This window comes from Hyperolius riggenbachi, chromosome 11, assembly GCF_040937935.1.
Source record: "Hyperolius riggenbachi isolate aHypRig1 chromosome 11, aHypRig1.pri, whole genome shotgun sequence".
Taxonomy (NCBI): Eukaryota; Metazoa; Chordata; class Amphibia; order Anura; family Hyperoliidae; genus Hyperolius; species Hyperolius riggenbachi.
Genome location: NC_090656.1, coordinates 218749169 through 218770153, shown reverse-complemented (window position 1 = coordinate 218770153; position 20985 = coordinate 218749169). Strand labels below are relative to the sequence as shown.

General features: G+C 45.2%; 1 protein-coding gene across 4 annotated transcripts in view; it reads right to left on the bottom strand.

Annotated features, from left to right (window-relative positions):
• Positions 1–20985, bottom strand: part of GAS2 (growth arrest specific 2) — a 137716-nt gene that overhangs the window by 80485 nt on the left and 36246 nt on the right. For all 4 annotated transcript variants that reach the window (XM_068261382.1, XM_068261381.1, XM_068261380.1 and 1 more), the window contains exon 2: positions 1385–1545. In XM_068261382.1, coding sequence (XP_068117483.1) covers positions 1385–1529 — 145 coding nt within the window. In that variant the 5' untranslated portion in view covers positions 1530–1545. The remainder of the gene's footprint in view (positions 1–1384; positions 1546–20985) is intronic.

Sequence of the window (20985 nt, the reverse complement as noted above, 5' to 3'; positions counted from 1 at the left end):
TTGCGGTCTGAAAATGCAACTTTAGGTCAATATTTTCAAGCAGTAATTATTATGGTGATTGGAATGAACAAACAGAGGAAAGGGCAATCTGCAGAGGGGTAGCAGGAAAAAAGGGTTTCGGCGGCTAGTGGACGAAAAGGGCGCTGCCATAGACTCCATTAACACGGAGAAAAAAGCAGAAAAAAAGGGTGCCCGTAAATAATATCATTAACAACGTTAGAACATTACAGTTTTTAAAGTATGTTATTGTTTTAGAAGCTTGCAACGTTATAGTTTTTGTCATATTATTTAGTTTGTATGTACAGATTTTACGTTATCAAATATATCATCGTTTCTATGTGTAAAAGGGTGTTTCTGCACGGGGAGTGGTTAGGGTTAGGTACCACCATGGTGGGTAATTAGGGTTAGGCAGCCCTGGGGATGGTGATTAGGGTTAGGCACCACTGGGGGGGGGGGGGGGGGGGTTGGGGCTTGGGGCGGTTAGGGAAGAGCACCACCGGGAAGGTGGTTAGGGTTAGGCACCACCGGGGGGGGGGGGGGGGGGGTTAGGGTCAGGCACCAATGGGGGGTGGTTAGGATTAGGCACCATCAGGGGGTGGTTAGAGTTAGGCGCCACCAGGGGAGTGGGTAGTTTTAGGCACCACTAGGGGAGGGTTCTGTGTGAGAGTAGGGTTGGATTAAGCTGTATTGGTTAATTACGTTACGATTTTTAAAGTTAATGTATTTTTGTTATCAACTCCAGCCGGCCTTTTTTCCTGGCGCCCTTTTTTCATGCACGCCACAGAAGTATGTGGATCCAACATGAACATACATCTGAGCCAACCTTAGGAAGCTTTGTCTCAAGTATCCTTTAACCCCCTTGGCGTTATGATTCTTTCCGGATTTTAGAGTCTTAAAGCGGTGCAATTTTTTTTGCATGCTTTTAGATCCTAAAAATGAGGCTGCTAGGGAGATCTGCAGCAGCTCAGCATTTACTCACCTCCCTGGGATCCAGCGCTGCAGTTTTCCCTCCATCCTCTGGGTGGAGCTGTAACCCTACAGTGAGATTGCTGGCTGTCGTCATGAGGGGAAGCCAGGGGGAAGCAGAGCCTCGGAGGAGAGGAAGAAGAATGGTAGCCGATGTCGGGATCCCCCGGGAGGTGAGTTAAAACGCCCACTGCGCACATTGCTCTGCAGTAACCTCCCGGCGGCTACCACGAGTTCAGCTCGGGGATACCGCTCCTGGCTTGTTTTTTCCACCCCGAGCTGAACTTGTGATTACCGCTAAGAAGGTTAAATATTGTTCTAGTAAATGCATACAACCGCTGTGGCTAAGCTGGGAGTTTAGTCATTAAGATGCCCCTTTTGGGCGGAGTGAGTCATTGATATTCCACCTTCTGCTTACCCAGCATGATGGTCAGCCACAAAGCCAGATCCTCCTTCATGGGCAGCAGGTTGGCCTCATGCCGGATGGCCAGCCACTGGCTGTACTGGTGCATGTCAGAGAGGCCCGGGCTCCGACCGGCTGGACTTAACGTTGGGCACATCATGGCCACGGAGAGGCTTCTGGGGGGAGGAAACAATAGAAACCAATTTCATTGTACCAGACATAAAAACTCACACATCAAAGAATCCACATAAGCTACTGTAATAAAAATGACATAATAAATCAAATTGCATTTATTTTTACAATATTTATTTAATAATTTATTCAGTCAGCGTTTGCCCATTGTAAAATCTTTCCTCACCCAGATTTACATTCTGAAATTTATGGCAGTTGGGGACATCTTTAGTCCTGTCAGGTGCAGCTCTGCAGAATATTTGTTTACTGAGAGTTCCGAAGCCAGTAGAAAATAATGCCTGGTCTGCCAGAGTGCTCCGGGAGGAGAATTCCGCATAGCTAATTAGCCTAGGCTAAACATCACTGGGATACATACCAATAAAAAGCAAGTTTTCTGATGTTGAAGCCAGGAAAATTACCATAAAAGTGAGTATCCTGAATAATTTACTGCATTCTACTGGCACAGGGCCTCTTTAAAATGGAACTTCCTGTCTCCAACCACCACCTCCAAACTAATAGATTCTCCCCACCATTTATGTAGATATAGAATTCATTTTGACTTTTTTTTTCAGGCTTTTTTTCTTTTAGGGCTCTTTTCCACTAGTGCGGTGCGAATCGCCGGGATTCCACCGCTGACGAAATCGCATGCGGATGCGATTCCGCGTGCGTTTTTTGCCGCGATTTCGCATAGGCAGGGTATATGCGAATTTAACCATGTCACTGCCTGGTTCAATTTACATTAGTTTTCATGCGAATTTGCACGCGAAATCGCGGCAAAAAACGCATGTGCGTTTTCCCTATCAAATAATAAAGTAATGACTCGTAAGTCAGGAGTGTGGGTCAATAGGGAAGCGTTATCACCATAAAAATTCCACAATAATAAAAATCTTCATGCACTATGCCAACATGGTATAATACAATAAACAAAAAAGAGAATTGGCTCTTGAGTGCATGAAGATAGAAAAAATACTTTATTGAAAAAAATACATATATATATATATATAATTGTATCTACACATATATATAGCAACCTCACTCACATGATCCTAATATATATAAATTCATAAAAAGTCCATAAAAACAATTCAAAAGGTTGGGCTACCAAACCAGACCAAATCCTGACCCTTAAAGAGGCACTGAAGCGAAAAAAAATATGATATAATTAATTGGTTGTGTACTATGAATAATTACTAGAAGATTAGCAGCAAAGAAAATATTCTCATATTTTTATTTTCAGGTATATAGTGTTTTTTCTAACATTGCATCATTCTCTAATATGTGCAGATTACACAACACTCAGCATTCAAAATGATTCTTTCAGAGCAGTCTGTGAACTAATGACTTCTCCTCTGGCAAAGAAAAAGAAAACAGTTGAGATAATAAAAGTCAGATAACAGCCCTCTCCACGACTTTGAAAGTCGTAGAGCTTAATGGCTTTTTTGCATAGAGATAACAACTGGAGTTTCTTAACTCTTCCTGTACTGGAAACAATTAGACTGATGTATCTGATCGTAATGTTTTATTTCTTAGCTGTACTACACATACAAATCATAATATCATCATTTTTTTTTTCACTTCAGTGTCTCTTTAAAGAATGGGGCTGCAGTCCCCATAAGTCCAAAAGGATTGAAGCTATCAAGATCTACAAAAATGTAAAAATGTGCTAGCAAAAAAATGGCCAATATAAATCCTGTAGGCTCAAAATGTGGTAAATAGCATACAAGCAGGCTTCGTTCTTTTAAGGTTAATGACCCCCCACTCGCAGGGGTCGCTGGTGCAATGAAGAATGTGGTCCTGAAGATATTTTCAGCCAAAGAAAGCCCCAAACAGCTTTGTGATTAGACCAGAAAAGTTGTTCCTTATGCAGGAGCAGTCGGGCCATTAGATTATACCACCAACATCAGGTATATTACCACGTGCAAACAGATAAACCAGCTGTTGACTGCGTGGAAAATTGAGCAAATGTTCCAACATGTATGCAGCCAGGCATGAGCACAATAGAACACAAACACGGCAAAGCAGCAAAGCTTCTGATAAGATAGTTCATGCAGTGAAAGCCAAAGCACAAGCAAATGGGGCCAGTAGATGCATAATGAGGAAGTCACATTGCCATAGATTGGCCCTTAAGCTCCATCTACACGATACGATTCTTTGTACGATTCAATTACGATTCTATTTACGATCCGATTAAATCCGACATGTCCGATCATGATTCGATTCGATTCAATTCGATTTGCCTTTGCAAAACAATGGCAAATCGAATTGAATCGAATCGAATCATGATCGGACATGTCGGATTTAATCGGATTGTAAATAGAATCGTAATTGAATCGTACAAAGAATCGTATCGTGTAGATGGGGCTTTAGCATAGTTACCAGTCCTACTAGGATATGAGCTGCAGAAGCCGGCTGAATAGTAGATCAAATATGGGTCAGGGATGATGGTGGAGTGAAGCCCAAACCGCTGTCAATGTGCCTGACATGTTTCGCCGCCCCTGGCGGCCTTTTCAAAGGCAAGGCAGCAGTATCCATACGGCCAGACCCCATAATGGCGTTCTTATGCCTCCCCATGTGACCACTCCCCTTTCACCCGGCCCCAAACATGCCCCCCGTATACCCCACCAAACTTGGAGAAGTATGGGCACGTCGTCACTGTTACGCAAGACGCGTTCCATGGCCGCATAGCCGGAAGCCCATGCATAAACATGCGTCGAAGCGGCGCACGTCCACAGACACGCCCTCCCAGAACCTGGAAGTACGAGTGTGCGGCCAGGGATGTCCCTGAAGCGCAAATGCGCTCCATGCCGACGAACTCGGAAGCCAAGGCTCCCGACCCAAGCAGCCATGTGACACCTGCCCCCAGACAGAGTGCCTGGCGGGGCGGGGCGGAAAGAGTGGGACATGGGCATTGAAAAATATATCTTACTAACACAAAAAAAGGATAGTAAATAGAAAAAAGATAAACATATACAAAACACTATAAGAATGAAACCAATATAAGTACATGCATAATAAACATGAATGCATCGGCAAACGCTGTGTATGTGCTAAAGCCCAAAGCCCCGCATGAAAACAGGAGCATATGGGCAAAAGCACAAAACAAACAAGTTGTAATCAAATAAATATCACATCAGTGAACGTTGTATATGAACGGCTCAATACTATAAACATCATCTGGATTGAAATATCAAGAAACCAGATGCAAAAGGTTGGAAGAACAAATTTGCTGCAGAGGGAAGAGAGGCGGCAACAGAGATGGACTATATAAGGGGAGGGAGAGGGGGTTGTTTGGGGGCAACATGGGGTGCAAACGGGGCAGAGAGGGCGACAAGGAGGCGGAGCAAATCACCCCAACACACTACCTTATAAAAAGAACCCCTAGCAGCATAGGTTTAAGTGGGTAGAAATACCCGATAGTTCATGCTATCATTAAGTCCTTTATGTTCAGTGGCTCTTAAAGGGACACTTAAGCCAGAAAAAAAAATGATTTTTACTCACCTGGGGCTTCTACCAGCCCCCTGCAGCAGTCCTGTGCCCTCGCAGCCACTCACTAATCCTCTGGTCCCCCGCTGCCAGCTAGTTTCGTTTTTGCCGACAGGCCCGTCAGGACTGGCCGTGCGTAGCTTTTTCCGCATTCCCGACTGTAATTAGCGCTATTGCGGACCGCAACGCGTACAAAAATACGCGTTGCCGCATTGCGAACGCATAGATATGCGTCAACGCGTATTTTTGTACACGTTGCGGCCCGCAACAGCGCTAACTACAGTGGGGAATGCGGAGATTCGAGATTACCACCCCTCGGGTGCTGGTGAACCATATCCAACCCCACAAATCTGACATAATTGGCATCCCCTCTGTGCTCCAGATGTACATGTCTAGAGATGGGTGATTTGAAATTACATCCCGTGATGTCCCCTACATGATCCTTAATTCTCTCTCTAAAGGCTCTAGATGTTTTCCCGATATAAAAGCAACCACAACGACAAAGGAGCAAATAAATTACCCCCTTGGTGTTGCAGTTGACAAAATGCTGCAGAAGCCATCTCCGGCCATTAGATAACATCACCGATTTTCCAATTTCTAAAAAACGACAATAAGCACAACCCCCACAGCTATATGTGCCTTTCACTTTACAGTGTCCATCTGGGCCCTTCTTGCCCCAGAAATGACTTGTAGTTAATATATTTCTTAGGGTTTTACTCCGTCTATAGGTGACCTTTTAGGGGACACAAATTCACCCAAAGTTTTGTCACCTTTCAGGATATGCCAGTGTCGTTGAAGGATCATGTCCACCTCTTTATTTTGATCGCTGTAATGAGTAATGAGGCGTGTTTCTTTATTATTTCGAGTTGTTTCCTTCTTTTTTGGAATCAATAAGTCTGCGCGATTTGTCGTTTTTGCCCGTTTATAGGCGTGTTTAAGCCAGCGATCCTTGTATCCTCTTTCTCTAAATCGAGATCGTAAAAGTTTTGCCTCCTTTTCAAAGGTGGCTTCATTAGTGCAATTCCGACATATCCGCAGATACTGACCGATGGGAATCCCACGTATCGTATGAGAAGGATGTGCACTTTTAGCGTGTAAATAAGCGTTTGACGCCGTTGATTTGCGACACAGTTGGGTGGACAGAGATCCCTCATCGCTGACATTCACGATTAAATCTAGAAAGGATATTGAATTGGAATGACAGTCCATAGTGAACTTGAGATTCCAATCATTATGATTCAAGGTATTAACAAATTCATCCAATAAATCTTTCCCCCCAGTCCAAAACATGAGTACGTCGTCTATGTACCTCTGCCAAGAAACAATGTGGCACAGGTACATGACCAGGCCATCATTTCCGAACAGGTGTCGTTCCCACTCCCCCAGGTACAGGTTGGCGAGGGACGGGGCACACGTCGTTCCCATCGCCGCCCCCTGCACCTGGAGGTAGTAGGAGCTGTCAAACACAAATACATTATTCTGTAGAATAAACGTCAGAAGATCCAGAATGAACTGATTGTGAGGTCCCTCACACACGTCCATCTCGGACAAAAATCTTCCAACCACTCTAACTCCTTTTTCTTGTGGTATACTCGAATAGAGAGCCTCAACATCCAGGGTCACCAGAAGCACATTCAGAGGAAGCTGTAAACCCTCAAGAATAGCTAAAAGATGCAAGGTGTCACGCACATACGAGGGTAGGCGATGAACGTGTGGTTGTAAGTGTTTATCAACGTAAACACTTATTTTCTCGGTGAGTGACCCATTCCCGGAGACTATTGGTCGTCCGGGGGTCTTACAAGATTTTTTGTGTACCTTTGGTAAGGCGTAAAAAGTGGGTATGGTGGGGTTCTCCACCTTCAAAGTGGACCCCACCTCCGCTGTAATGACCCCGTCTCTAACCGCCATATCGATACAATCAAAAAGCCTCCTCTGATTCATGATGACTCTGGATGCAGAGACCCTCCAATACCACTCCTTATTATTAAGAATTTTTTGGCACATGTAAACATACTGCTCAGATCTCATAATAACCACGTTCCCCCCTTGTCAAATGGTTTAATAATTATATCTTTATTATTTCGTAATTCCATAAGTGCTTGATTTTCCTCCTTAGAAAGGTTGGATAATTCATTTTTTTTCTATCCATAATTTACGGATGACCTCTTCAACAGGAGAAACAAATGTATGAACACTTGGGCATATGGAAAAGGGGGGAACGTGGTCGAACGAGACCTGATTTGTTGATTGGAGACCAGGCAGGCAGACTGGATGTGTCTGCACGCACTGTATCTGGTAGCCGGAAATGGAGCCCGCCAGGTTAATGAAGTGCCGGCCGCTGCCAGTATACACACACGCACAGGCGGGGGCCACGGGCCCCTCCCCTCAGGCTGCAGGAGCCGGGCCCAGTCGTGGGTGCGACCGCTGCGACCTCGGGCCCTAAGCCCGTGAGCCAGAGGAGCCCCCAGTATTAGGTAGCCAGATGCAGCCTCCCTCCCAGTATAAGTAGCCAGAGGAGCCCCCAGTATTAGGTAGCCAGATGCAGCCTCCCTCCCAGTATAAGTAGCCAGAGGAGCCCCCAGGATTAGGTAGCCAGATGCAGCCTCCCTCCCAGTATAAGTAGCCAGAGGAGCCCCCAGGATTAGGTAGCCAGATGCAGCCTTCCTCCCAGTATAAGTAGCCAGAGGAGCCCCCAGTATTAGGTAGCCAGATGCAACCTCCCTCTCAGTATAAGTAGCCAGAGGAGCCCCCAGTATTAGGTAGCCAGATGCAGCCTCCCTCTCAGTATAAGTAGCCAGAGGAGCCCCCAGTATTAGGTAGCCAGATGCAACCTCCCTCTCAGTATAAGTAGCCAGAGGAGCCCCCAGTATTAGGTAGCCAGATGCAGCCTCCCTCCCAGTATAAGTAGCCAGAGGAGCCCCCAGTATTAGGTAGCCAGATGCAGCCTCCCTCTCAGTATAAGTAGCCAGAGGAGCCCCCAGTATTAGGTAGCCAGATGCAGCCTCCCTCCCAGTATAAGTAGCCAGAGGAGCCCCCAGTATTAGGTAGCCAGATGCAGCCTCCCTCCCAGTATAAGTAGCCAGAGGAGCCCCCCGTATTAGGTAGCCAGATGCAGCCTCCCTCCCAGTATAAGTAGCCAGAGGAGCCCCCAGTATTAGGAAGCCAGATGCAGCCTCCCTCTCAGTATAAGTAGCCAGAGGAGCCCCCAGTATTAGGTAGCCAGATGCAGCCTCCCTCTCAGTAAAAGTAGCCAGAGGAGCCCCCAGTATTAGGTAGCCAGATGCAGCCTCCCTCCCAGTATAAGTAGCTAGAGGAGCCCCCAGTATTAGGTAGCCAGATGCAGCCTCCCTCCCAGTATAAGTAGCCAGAGGAGCCCCCAGGATAACTAGCCAGACGGGTCCCACAGTATAGATATCCAGATGTAACTCCCCGACTCAGTATAGGTAGCCACTAGAGGAGTCCCCAGCATTAACCATTTAATACCCCTTTGAGGGGTTTAAACTGCATATGTGTGCGCGCTTCCTGGGTGCATGCTCGTGCGCACATTTTGCATTATGCATTATCAAGACACTACTGACCAGTATAGGCCTGTTTCCACCAGCGTTGTGGATGCAAGGCGATCACCGCATTGCCTCGCACCCCCCCGCAAGTACTTCCGGTTGCTGTCCGTACAACCGGATGTGGCGTCATGCGTCTTCCCATCGGCGGCTATGGGGACTCGGATGCGTTCTGCGGAAAACTGCAGCATGCTATCCATAAATTCCCCCATATCGCATCGCGCCGGATCGTGTAGGTCAATTTGCATCAATGGAAAGAACTCCATTGACGTGAATTGGTTGTGGTTTCCGCATAGCAACGCGTGTAGTGGAAACGTGCCCTAATACATTCAGGAATGCCAGGCAACCGGTATTGTTTAAAAGGAAATAAATATGGCAGCTTCCATAGGTCTCATGCCTCGGGTTCCTTTTAAAGAGGTAGTCAAAATAACTAATCAAAATAATGTAATGAATAAAGTCCATATTTTTATATTTTTTTGCAATATTTATTTAAGTATTTATATAGCACAGACATATATAACGCAGCGCTGTACAGAGTATATGGTCTTGTCACTTATCTGTCCCTCAGATGGGCTCACAATCTAGTCCCTACCATAGTCATATGTCTATGTATGTATCGTGTAATGCATGTATCCTAGTCTAGGGCCAATTTAGGGGGAAGCCAATTAACCTATCTGTATGTTTTTGGGACATGGAAGGAAACCGGAGTGCCCAGAGGAAACCCACGAAGACACACGGAGAATATACAGGTAGTCCCCGGTTTACGAACGCCCAACTTACGAACGGCCCGCCGATACAAACGCCCGCCGACCCGCCGCAATAATGTCACGCCGCCGGGGACTACCTCTTCTGCTGCCATTTTTAATGCAGAGTATGCACAGCGAAAGGTAAATAGAGGACATCTCACCTGTTCCATGGCTGTAGAAGGTCTCATCGTGCTGCCCGGAAGCTGCGCGGCCCGTCCTCTCGCTCCGTTCACTGTATCCCGGCGGCTTCTCATGCGTCGCATAATGACACAATCAGGAAAAGCCCCCTAGTGGCGGCGTCTCCCAATGCGTCATTATGCGACTCATGAGAAGCCGCTGGGGGGACAGTGAACGAAGAGAGAGGACGAGCCGCGCAGCTTCCGGGCAGCACAATGGGCCCTTCTACCGCCGTGGAACAGGTGAGATGTCCCCTATCTGCCTTCCGCTGCGCATACTCTGCATAAAAAACGGAGGCAATGGTGGCTGTCCCGACTTAAGGACAGATTCAGGTTAAGAATGAGCCGACAGTCCCTATCTCGTTTGTTAACCGAGGACTACCTGTACAAACTCCTTTGCAGATGTTACATTGGCTGGGATTTAAACCAGGAACCCAGCGCTGCAAGGAGAGAGCGCTAACCACTAGGCCACCGTGCTGGTAGAATCTTTCCTTTCCCTCAGTGGGAGAGCCGGACTGCACACCAATATACAGCAAGAAGTGTTTAGGATGCTGAAACCATGATATTTACGGTTATGTAAAAGTGGGTATCCTGAATAATTTACTGCATTCTGCTATATTTCACTACAGGGCCTCTTTAATACATAAAATGCATCCAACAAAGAATATCTTAGAAAACCCAACATTTCCCTCACAGCAGCGGCAGCCACATCCTCCTCTCCCCACATAGGAAACCACAATATTACATAATAGGGGAAGGCATACTTTGCAGCCTGTCAGCTCATTAGCAGACCTGACTATTCATTCCTGGACCCCAGCTATGTTAATGAGGGGAGATAATTAGTGCAGTTCAGCATTTCATGGCTACCGTTAATGAGAATTGCACAAGTTTTACAATGAACCTCCAGATACAGCATTACAGGCATCACAAGTACACTACATGACAGGAACATCCTCTGTGTTCACATAATCAGGACAATAATGAATGATGGATATTACACAGAGAGAGGGAAAGTTTCACTCGCAGAAGGCAATTTACCTTGACAGAAATTTTACTTAAAGTGATCCTTCCGGACTAAAAATCTACTCAGCAGAACTGAAAAGGCTTGATGTTTCTTTAACAGTTTCACAGCATCAGAACTTTGTTTTTCTTACCAAAGCATCATTTTTACCTGCATTTTTAACTAAGCTCCACCCATCAAAGAAAAAAAGCCCGGGCTTTTTTTCCCTGATGCTGTGCAGCGCATGATGAGATTTCCTATGTTGTTATTCACGTTGCCTAGCAACTGGGAGAGGCGCTAAGGACACAGGACAGTTGGAACTGTGTCTCATGCTCCCTGTCAACTCCTTTCAACCAAAAAGATGGCTGCCCTCATAAATTCAAACATTTGCCTGTTCTTTTAAAACAGGGTGGGTAAGAGATTATATTACCTATCTATTTTAATTAACATAACTAATGTAACTTAATGACAGTATGTTTGTTTAGGCTGGAGTTCCTCTTTAACCATTTCAGCCTGCGGGTATTTTTCACCTTATGGACGAGAGGAATTTTCACCTGTCAGCACTCCTCCCTTTCATTCCCCAATAACGTTATCGCTACTTATCACAACAAAATGATCTATACCTTGTTTTTTCCGCCACCAATTAGGCTTTCTTTGGGTGGTACATTATGCTAAGAATTATTTTATTCTATATAGAGGTGGCCATGGCTGGAAGCAGGTGGTTTTGGTGCACGACGCTCAGTGCCGAAACTAGGCGCCTCTAAGTAGTAATGCTATAGTACGTGGGTAATCTGGTTGTACCGGTGAATTACATCTCCCTCCGAGCTGCTATGACGTTTTATGTGCCCTGTGCAGTTATACTTTACCTGTCACGCTGTCCGCTGGTGGACATCACACATGCGCCCAACGTGCTATACCACCAGCAGTCACGTGGGCCAGAATGAAGAAGTATGGCAAACACCAGCGGTGGGATGACAGGTAAAGTATAACTGCACGGGGCACCGAGTGGGGGGTACATAAAATATTAGAGGGGGACAGCGGTGCCGGTGAGGTGGTGTGACAAAGCCGATTCCTGCAAGATTTCCTCTTGAAATCGATCGGGATTGGCTCATCATTGCCTGGTGTAAGGACACCTTTACTTGTTCTTTTCAGTCCACCATGATAATACTGTGTCTGCAAGTGACCCCTCTCCTGCTGCCTGACACAGAGCTTCATCTTTGAGTCTTAAGGCTCTTACGCACCTACCAAAAATCTGTCCAACTATCTTTCAAACTTGTCTGTTGGAAGATAAGTTAAGCGTGTGTACGGCTGGAAAACAACCAGATGACCAACTGATAACAGGTTGTTTGCCAGATCCAACCGGAGGACCAATCTGCCCAACTACCATGCAGGTTGTAAGTTTTTAAGTAGCGCTGTTCATTTCTTTGCCATGTACTAGTTTCATTCATTTTTGGTCAGCTGCTCCCACTTAACAGCCATGCTTTTGGTGTATATGCAGAGCTTCTGTTTGGGTTCAAGGTGCGTTTGCAGTTTCTGGGGGGGGGGGGCTCAGTGCACCTCTGATTGTAGGCCATTCGGAAGCGGCCTGGTGATGCGCTGATCCACCTTTTGCGCAATTTTCAATTTTCGATTTTACTTGGTAGCGCACCCAGGCTATGCATATGCATAGGTTAGGATTTAGTTAGTGTTAGGCCCCTCCCATGGAGGATTGACTTCTTCGCAGTGGGAGGGACGAGTACTTAATAGGTTGCATGCAAGCTGTTACAGGAAACCAACATCCTCCAGTGGTAGACAGGTTATGTGTATGCTAGGTGTGTATTTTATCCCACAAGTGGGGCTTGCACTCTCTTGCAGGTAGGCACTAGTCTGTTTTTAAGTAGCTCTGTTCATTTCTTTGCCATGTACTAGTTTGTAATGTGTGTACAAGTCTTTTGAACAACTTTTGTTGATTTTGACATGTTATGCAGTTTGTCGTTTAGCTTACGCGCATTGTATTTAAGTGAGTTGGTTGTTTAGTTGGTGGTTGACGTGTGTGTACATACTTGTCAGGTAAACAACTTGTTATGTGGTTGGTCATGTTGTACGGTTGGTTGTGCATTAACCAATTGCCAACTGCGTTACTCCGATGGGCGTGACCGCGGCGGCAGCCCCAGGACCGCCTAACGCAGATCGGCGTAAAGTCCATTGCCGCTAGGAGTCTGTTGGATGGCAAGACCGCAGTCTATTTGCTAGGTACAGTGCTGCGATCTATGGCAGCGCTGTACTGGGGACACAGGAGAGTGATCGGCTCTCATAGGCTGAAGCCTATGACAGCTGATCGCCACTATTCGCAGGCTGGGGGAGGGAGGGTTTTTGGGAAAAAAGATAAATAAGGAAATATATTTATAAAATAATACAAAAATATTTATAAAAAATAAATAAATAAACATCCTGGCAGGGATCAGACCCCACCAACAGAAAGCTCTGTTTTTGGGGAGAAAAGGAGGGGGATGTGTGTGTACAGAATGACTTGTGCACTGAGTTGTGTGGCCCTGCAGCGAGGCCTTAAAGCTGCAGTGACCTATTTGTTGAAAAATGGCCTGGTCTTTAGGGGGGTTTAACACTGCGGTCCTCAAGTGGTTAAGTTGGACGTGTGTATGAATCTTTTGGGGACTGCTTTAGGGGCAGGCTGAGTACCCTCCCACACAGAGGTTTTCTAAATTCTAAATGTATTGCTTTGCAGTTTCCTGTATTCTGCCTAGATCACGCAGTAGCAATTTGGGGACACAATTTTGGGGCACCAAATCATAGTCACATAGTTACATAGTTATTTGGGTTGGAAAAAGACATACGTCCATCGAGTTCAACCAGAAAAAAATCAAAATCTATATATGTTCCTTCTTTCATCTCAGATATTCCCAGCTTGCCTTTATACAGTAGGGGGGAGAAGAAGCAGAGACTGAAGAATCTGGGAAAGAGTCCATGGACTTTGTAAAAATCCACTAATCTATTTAACATGGCTGTATCACGGGACCCCGGAGTGAATAATGTTAGAATAAATATAGATTTGTATTCCCCCCAATAAAATATGTGTCCAATATTTAGGCCTTCTGGGCCTCTGGCAGTCAGGACAGCGTTTGTCAGTTTCCCACCAATATCTCACTCGTTGAATATCCTATAAAATGATCACAGAGACCAAATCCTGGTGTATTGGTTGCTGCACCCGATAAGGCCCCCCATTCCCACCAGCAAGTCTGTCATCAAATCAGAAACTAGAGCTGTTGTTTATGCAAATAAGATGGTCAAACAGAAAGTCAGTTTTATCCAGATGTCCTGGAAAGTATATAGGAGGCAAAACACTTTTAACTGGCCGAGGAAACAATGCTGATCAGGTTTTAGAATTGAAAAGTTCAAAGAGTCATTAATTCTGTTTGTTTTGCAGCTGAATGAAGTAGATTTTACATTAGGCTGTCATGGCTGCTGTTTAATATTCAGTGTTGGAAATTCAGATCTTAAACTGAAAATAAAAATATGAGACTCTCTTCTATGTTGTTAATGTTCTATTTACTAATTGTACCACACATACAATAAATAATCTCATGAGCCACTGCAGAGCTGCAAATCTGTAAACAAAGGATGTCAACCCTATGCCTGCGCCCATGAAAGCATGAAGTAGACATACTGCAAATTTATTGCAGGATTTGAATTTTTATCAGCTGTAACAAAGAAGTTTTTGCTTTGAAGGTTATTATGCTGTTGCTTAACTTTTGGAGCAGAGAGAAATTTCTGAGTTTAGGTCCGCTTTAAAGCCTTTTTAAAGCGGAACCCACCCCCCAATTTAGATACCTGGGTAATTTGAAGCTACAGCCCACCGTTCTTGTGCTTGGCCACTCTAAACCTATTTGATATGAGCTTGTCACATTGGTTTCTCGTGGCTGCACTCCCATTGTGTACGAGTGCATATGGACTGGGCATGATCAGTCCATGCATACCCAGTAGAATGAAGCTGCTCATGCACTGCTTTTTTTCTTTCATGCATGAGCACTGTACTGGGCATGCTCAGATCTTACTCACACATGTCCAGTCCAGGTGCACTCATACACAGCTGGGAGCACAGCCAGAAGGTAGAGAGTGTCCTGTGCAGAAACAGTGGGCTTGAAGATGACTTGGGAAGCCTCTGGACCACTGAGAGGCTCCCCACTACTAAGTTATCTAAATTTTACTGCCCCTTCCCCCCCCCCCCCCCCGCCTGATTTCCTTGTATATCACACACTGATTGGTGAAATCAGCTCAACAATGCACAAGTGTGCTTAAAGAGACTCTGAAGTCTCTAAAAAATCAGCTTTTTATTATAAAATTCCCTTTAACATAATAGCCCTACCTACACCGCCGCATCCCCGACGCTCTACGCTAACTAAATCCTTCCAAACTCCCCAGGGGGCACTCCGGGCACCACTTCCGTGTGAGGCCAGGCTATGAGCCGCAGCCCTGTCTCACACGCATCTGTCAGCAGAGGATCGCCGCCTCTCCCCCGCCCCTCTCAGTCTTCCTTCACTGAGAGGGGCGGGGGAGAGGCGGAGATCAGCCGGTGACAGACGCGTGTGAGGCAGGGCTGCAGCTCATAGCCCTGCCTCACACAGAAGCTAATGCTGACAGCAAACGACGACCAAGAAAGTTGTGGATTTTGCAGGGGAGAGGGAGGGCGCGTTAGGGGGGATTTAGATAGCTTACAGCCGCGGGGATGCGGCGGTTTAGTTAGGGCTAATATGTTAAATAGGATTTTGTTATAAAAAACGGATTTTAAAGAAATTTCAGTGTCTCTTTAAGTCCCAAAATTATCTGAGACTGCAGCTGTCCTGTCCCTTGCTTACACCTTTCTGATACTGCAGCTGTCCCCTCCCCCTGCTTACACCTCCCTGACACTCCGGCTGTCCCCTCCCCTGCTTAAACATCTCTGACACTGCAGCTGTCCCCTCCCCTGCTTAAACCTCCCTGGCACTGGAGCTGTCCCCTCCCCTGCTTACACCTCTCTGACACTCCGGCCGTCCCCTCCCCTGCTTACACCTCTCTGACACTGCAGCTGTTCCCACCCTTGCTTATACCTTTCTGACACTGTGGCTGTCCACTCCCCTGCTGACTCCTCTCTGAAACTGTGGCTGTCTCCTCTCATACTTACTCCTCTCTGACACTGCGGCTGTCCCCTCCCCTTCCTACACCTCTCTGACACTATGGCTGTCCCCTCCCATGCTTACACCTCTCTGACACTATGGCTGTCCCCTCCCCTGCTTACACCTTTCTGACACTGCAGCTGTCTTCTTCCTTGTTTACACCTCTCTGGCACTGGGGCTGTCCCCTCCCCTGCTTACACCTCTCTGACACTGCGGCTGTCCCCTCTCTGCTTACACCTCTCTGACACTGTGGCTGTCCCCTCCTCTTCCTACACCTCTCTGACACTATGGCTGTCCCCTCCCCTGCTTACACCTCTCTGACACTGCAGCTGTCTCCTTCCTTGCTTACACCTCTCTGACACTGCAGCTGTCCCCTCCCCTGCTTACACCTCTCTGACACTGCGGCTGTCCCCTCCTCTGCTTACACCTCTCTGACACTGTGGCTGTCCCCTCCCCTGCTTACGTCTCTCTGACACTGCAGCTGTCTCCTTCCTTGCTTACACTTCTCTGACACTGGGGCTGTCCCCTCCCCTGCTTACACCTCTCTGACACTGCGGCTGTCCCCTCCTCTGCTTACACCTCTCTGACACTGCAGCTGTCCCCTCCTCTGCTTACACCTCTCTGATACCATGTATCTCCCCTCCCCTGTTTACACCTCCCTGACACTGCAGCTGTCCCCTCCCATGCTTACACCTCTCTGATACCATGTATTCCCCCTCCCCTGCTTACACCTCCCTGACACTGCGACTGTCCCCTCCCACTGCTGCGAACTTGCCTGCGCAATCGTGATTTTTTGCTCTAAAATGGCTACGTTTTTGTGTAAAAATTTGCGATTGCACGTACAGATTCGCGATCGCATGTAAACACGAAGAAACACTGCGGCGGTCCCCTCCCCTTCCTACATCTCTTTGACACTATGGCTGTCCCTTCCCCTGCCTGGGTTAGGGAGAGCAAAACAAGAACAGGTGATAAACAGCAATAGTAACACTTGTCTTGCAGCATCCTTGTAACCAAAATTGGTAGTTAGGAGTGTCAGATAATAAATTAGTACATGTGTTGTATATGAGTGAGAAGGCCGCTGCTCTTTGCAGCTATCCACTCTGTACAGTCTCGTGACTACAATTCTCTAGACACAGTACAAGAGTACTAAAAAACAGGGGGTTGCAAAGAAAAGCAATTATATGAGATTACTGATATTTTTGAGAAGTCTTATGTAGCTGCAGGTAAAATGTGAAGATAGCTTTGAATAGAATCCATGGTCTCACAGTGTATAGGTTACTAGGTTAGTAATACAATTGGTTTGAGTAGGGTACTAATAGAATGTGTGGTCTTAGTAATAGAATCTGTGATCTTACTTTGTGAAGGTTAGTAATCGAATGTATAGTCTTACAGAGTGTGCAGGTTTGTAACAGAATCTGTGGTCTTATGGTGTGTGTAGGTTAGTAATAGAATCTGTGGTCTTATGGTGTGTGAAGGTTAGTAATAGAATCTGTGGTCGTATGGTGTGTGAAGTCGTATGGTGTGTGAAGGTTAGTAATATAATCTGTGGTCTTACGTGTGTGAAGGTAAGTAATATAATTTGTGTGTGTGTGTGTGTGTGTGTGTGTGTGTGTGTGTAGTGGGTGCGTGTGTATGTGTAGGGTAGTAAAAGCATGTGTGGTCTTACAGTGTGTGTGTGTGTGTGTGTGTGTGTGTGTGTGTGTGTGTGTGTGGGGTAGTAATAGGATCTGTGGTCTTACAGTGTGTGTGTATATAGTGCATGTGTGTGAGTGTACTGTAGTAATGGGATCTGTGGTCTTACAGTGTGTGTGTAAATAGTGCATGTGTGTGAGTGTACTGTAGTAATGGGATCTGTGGTCTTACAGTGTGTGCAGGTTAGTACTAGAATTTGTGGTCTTACGGTGTGTGAAGGTTAGTAATACAATCTGTGGTCTCAGTGTGTGGACTAGTAATAGAATCTGTGGTCTTTTGGTATGTGTAGGTTAGTAATATAATTTGTGGTGTTATGGTGTGTGAAGGTTAGTTATAGAATATGTGGTCTCAAAGTGTGTGTGGATTAGTAATAGAATCTGGGGTTTCATAGTGTTTTTTGGGTTAGTAATACAATCTGTGGTTTTATAGTATGTGAAGGTTAGTAATAGAATATGTGGTCTCATTATCTCATAGTGTGTGTAGGCTAATAATAGAATCTGTGGTCTAATAGTGTGTGCAGGTTAGTAATAGAATATGTGGTCTCATAGTGTGCATAGGTTAGTAATAGAAGTTGTGGTCTTATAGTATGTGTAGGTTAGTAATAGAATCTGTGGTCTTATAGTGTGTGAATGTTAGTAAAATAATATGTGGTCTTATGGTGTGTGTAGGTTAGTAATAAAATATGTGGTTTTACGGTGTGTGTAGGTTAGCAATAAAATTGGTGGTCTTATGGCGTATGTGTGAAGGTAATAGAATCTGTGGTATCACAGTGTGTGTGTGTATAGTAGTAATAGAATCTGTTTTGTAGTGTGTGTAGGTTAGTAATAGAATTGGTGGTCTCCTGGTGTGTGAAGGTTAGTAATTTAATCTGTGGTTTTATAGTGTGTGTAGGTTAGTAATGGAATTGGTGGTCTAACTGTGTGTGTGTGTGTGTGTGTGTGTGTGTGTGTGTGTGTGTGTGTGTGTGTGTGTGTGTGTGTGTGTGTGTGTGTGTGTGTGTGTGTTAATGGTAGAATCTGTACTCTTGTAGTGTGTGTAGCTTAGTAATAGAATTGGTGGTCCCCTGGTGTGTGAAGGTTAGTAATTTAATCTATGGTCTTTTAGTGTGTGCAGGTTAGTAATATATAATTGGTGGTCCCCTGGTGTGTGAAGGTTAGTAACTTAACCACTTAAGGACCGGCTGACATTTGGATGATCTGTGCTGCGTGGGCTCTCCAGCCCGCAGCACAGATCAGGATTGAAGCAGGGCGATCAGACTTCCCCCCTTTTTTCCCCACTAGGGGGATGACCTGCTGGGGGGTGTCTGATCTCCGCCGCTCCGTGTGGCCGAGCGGGGGGGCTCCTCAAAGCCCCCCTCCGCAGCGCAATTCCTACCTCTCTCTCCTTCCTTCCCCTTCGCTCCATGGGCGGCACAGGACGGCGATGCGTCCTGCGCCGCCTTTGATAGGCTTCAGCCTGTCACACCGCGGCGATCCCAGGCCAATCAGAGGCCGAGGATCGCCGATCTCCTTTACGGCGCCGTATTGATGTAAACAGCGGGGATTTATTCCCCGCATGTTTACAATTAGCCTGCGAGCCGCGATCGGAGGCCCGGAGGCTGTTCACGGAGACACCCTCCGTGAACTGAGCGGCCGTTTCCATGTAGAACCACAAACGACCAGCCGCCGCCTATCTGCGTTAGCTGGTCGTTAAGTGGTTAATCTGTGGTCTTTTAGTGTGTGCAGGTTAGTAATAGAATTGGTGGTCTTATGATGTGTGAAGGTTACTAATACAATATGTGGTCTTACGGTGTGTGAAGGTTAGTAATACAATATGTGTCTCATAGTGTTTTTTGGGTTAGTAATAGTATCAGGGGTCTTATATTGTGTGCAGGTTAGTAATAGAATCTGTGGTCTTATAATGTGTGAAGGCTAGTAATAGAATCTGCGGTCCTATAGTGTGTGTAGGGTGGTAATAGAATTGGTAGTCTAACAGTGTGTGAAGGTTACTAATAGAATATGTGGTCTTACGGTGTGTGAAGGATAGTAATAGAATCTGTGGTCTTATAGTGTGTGCAGGTTAGTAATAGAATCTGTGGTCTTATAGTGTGTGTAGGTTAGTAATAGTATCAGTGGCCTTATAGCGTGTGCAGGCTAGTACTAGAATCTGTGGTCTCATAGTGTGTGAAGATTAGTAATATAATCTGTGGTCTTATAGTGTGTGTAGGTTAGTAATAGAATCTGTGGTATTATGGTGTGTGAAGGTTAGTAATAGAATCTGTGTTTTTATAGTGTGTGAAGATTAGTAATAGAATATGTGGTCTTACAGTGTGTGTAGGTTAGTAAAATAATTGGTGGTCTTACAGTGTGCGAAGGTTAGTAATAGAATTTGTGGTCTTATAGTGTGTGTAAGTTAGTGACAGAGTGTGTGGTCTTACAGAGAGTGAATGTTAGTAACAGAATGTATGGTCTTACAAAGTGTGAAGGTTAGTAATAGAATCTGTGGTCTTACAAAGTGTGAAGGTTAGTAATATAATCTGTGGTCCTATAGTGTGTGAAGATTAGTAATAGAATCTGTGGTCTTACAGTGTGTGTAGGTTAGTAAAATAATTTGTGGTCTTACAGTGTGCGAAGGTTAGTAATAGAATTTGTGGTCTTATAATGTGTGTAAGTTAGTGACAGAATGTGTGGTCTTACAGAGAGTAAATGTTAGTAACAGAATGTATGATCTTACAAAGTGTGAAGGTTAGTAATAGAATCTGTGGTCTTACAAAGTGTGAAGGTTAGTAATAGAATCTGTGGTCTTATAGTGTGTGTGGGTTAGTGATAGAATATGTGGTCTTACAATTTGTGTAGGTAAGTAAAAGAATTGGTGGTCTTACAGTGTGTGAAGGTCAGTAATAGAATCTGTGGTCTTACAGTGTGAAGGTTAGTAATAGAATTCGTGGTCTTACAGAGTGTATAGGTTCGTAATAGAATCTGTGGTCTTATGGAGTGTGAAAGTTGGTAATATAATCTGTGGCCTTACCGTGTGTGAAGGTTAGTAATAGAATGTGTGGTTTTATATAGTGTGAGGGTTAGTAATATAATATGTGGTCTTACCGTGTGTGAAGGTTAGTAATATAATTTGTGATATTATAGTGTGCGTGGGTTAGTAATACAATCTATGGTATCATAGTGTGCAAAGGTTAGTAATAGAACCTGTGGTCATGTAATGTGTGTAGGCTAGTGGTAGAATCTGTGGTTCTACTGTATGTGAAGGTTAGTAACATAATATATGGTCTTACAGTGTATATAGATTAGTAATCTGTGGTCTTATAGTGCATTTAGGTTAGTAATAGAATGTGTGGTCTTATAGTGTATGTGGGTTAGTAACAGAATGTTTGGTCATACAAAATATTAAGGTTAGTAATAGAATCTATGGTCTCATAGTGTATGACGTTAGTAATATAATTTGTTTTCTTACAGTGTATGAAGGCTAGTAATAGGATCTGTGGTCATATGGAGTGTGAAGGTTGGTAATAGAATCTATGATCTTACAGTGTGTGTAGGTTAGTAACATAATGTGTGGTCTTACAGAGTGTGAAGGTTAGTAATAGAATCGGTGGTCTTATAGCGTGTAAAAGTTAGTAACAGAATTTGTGGTCTTACAGAGTGTGAAGGTTA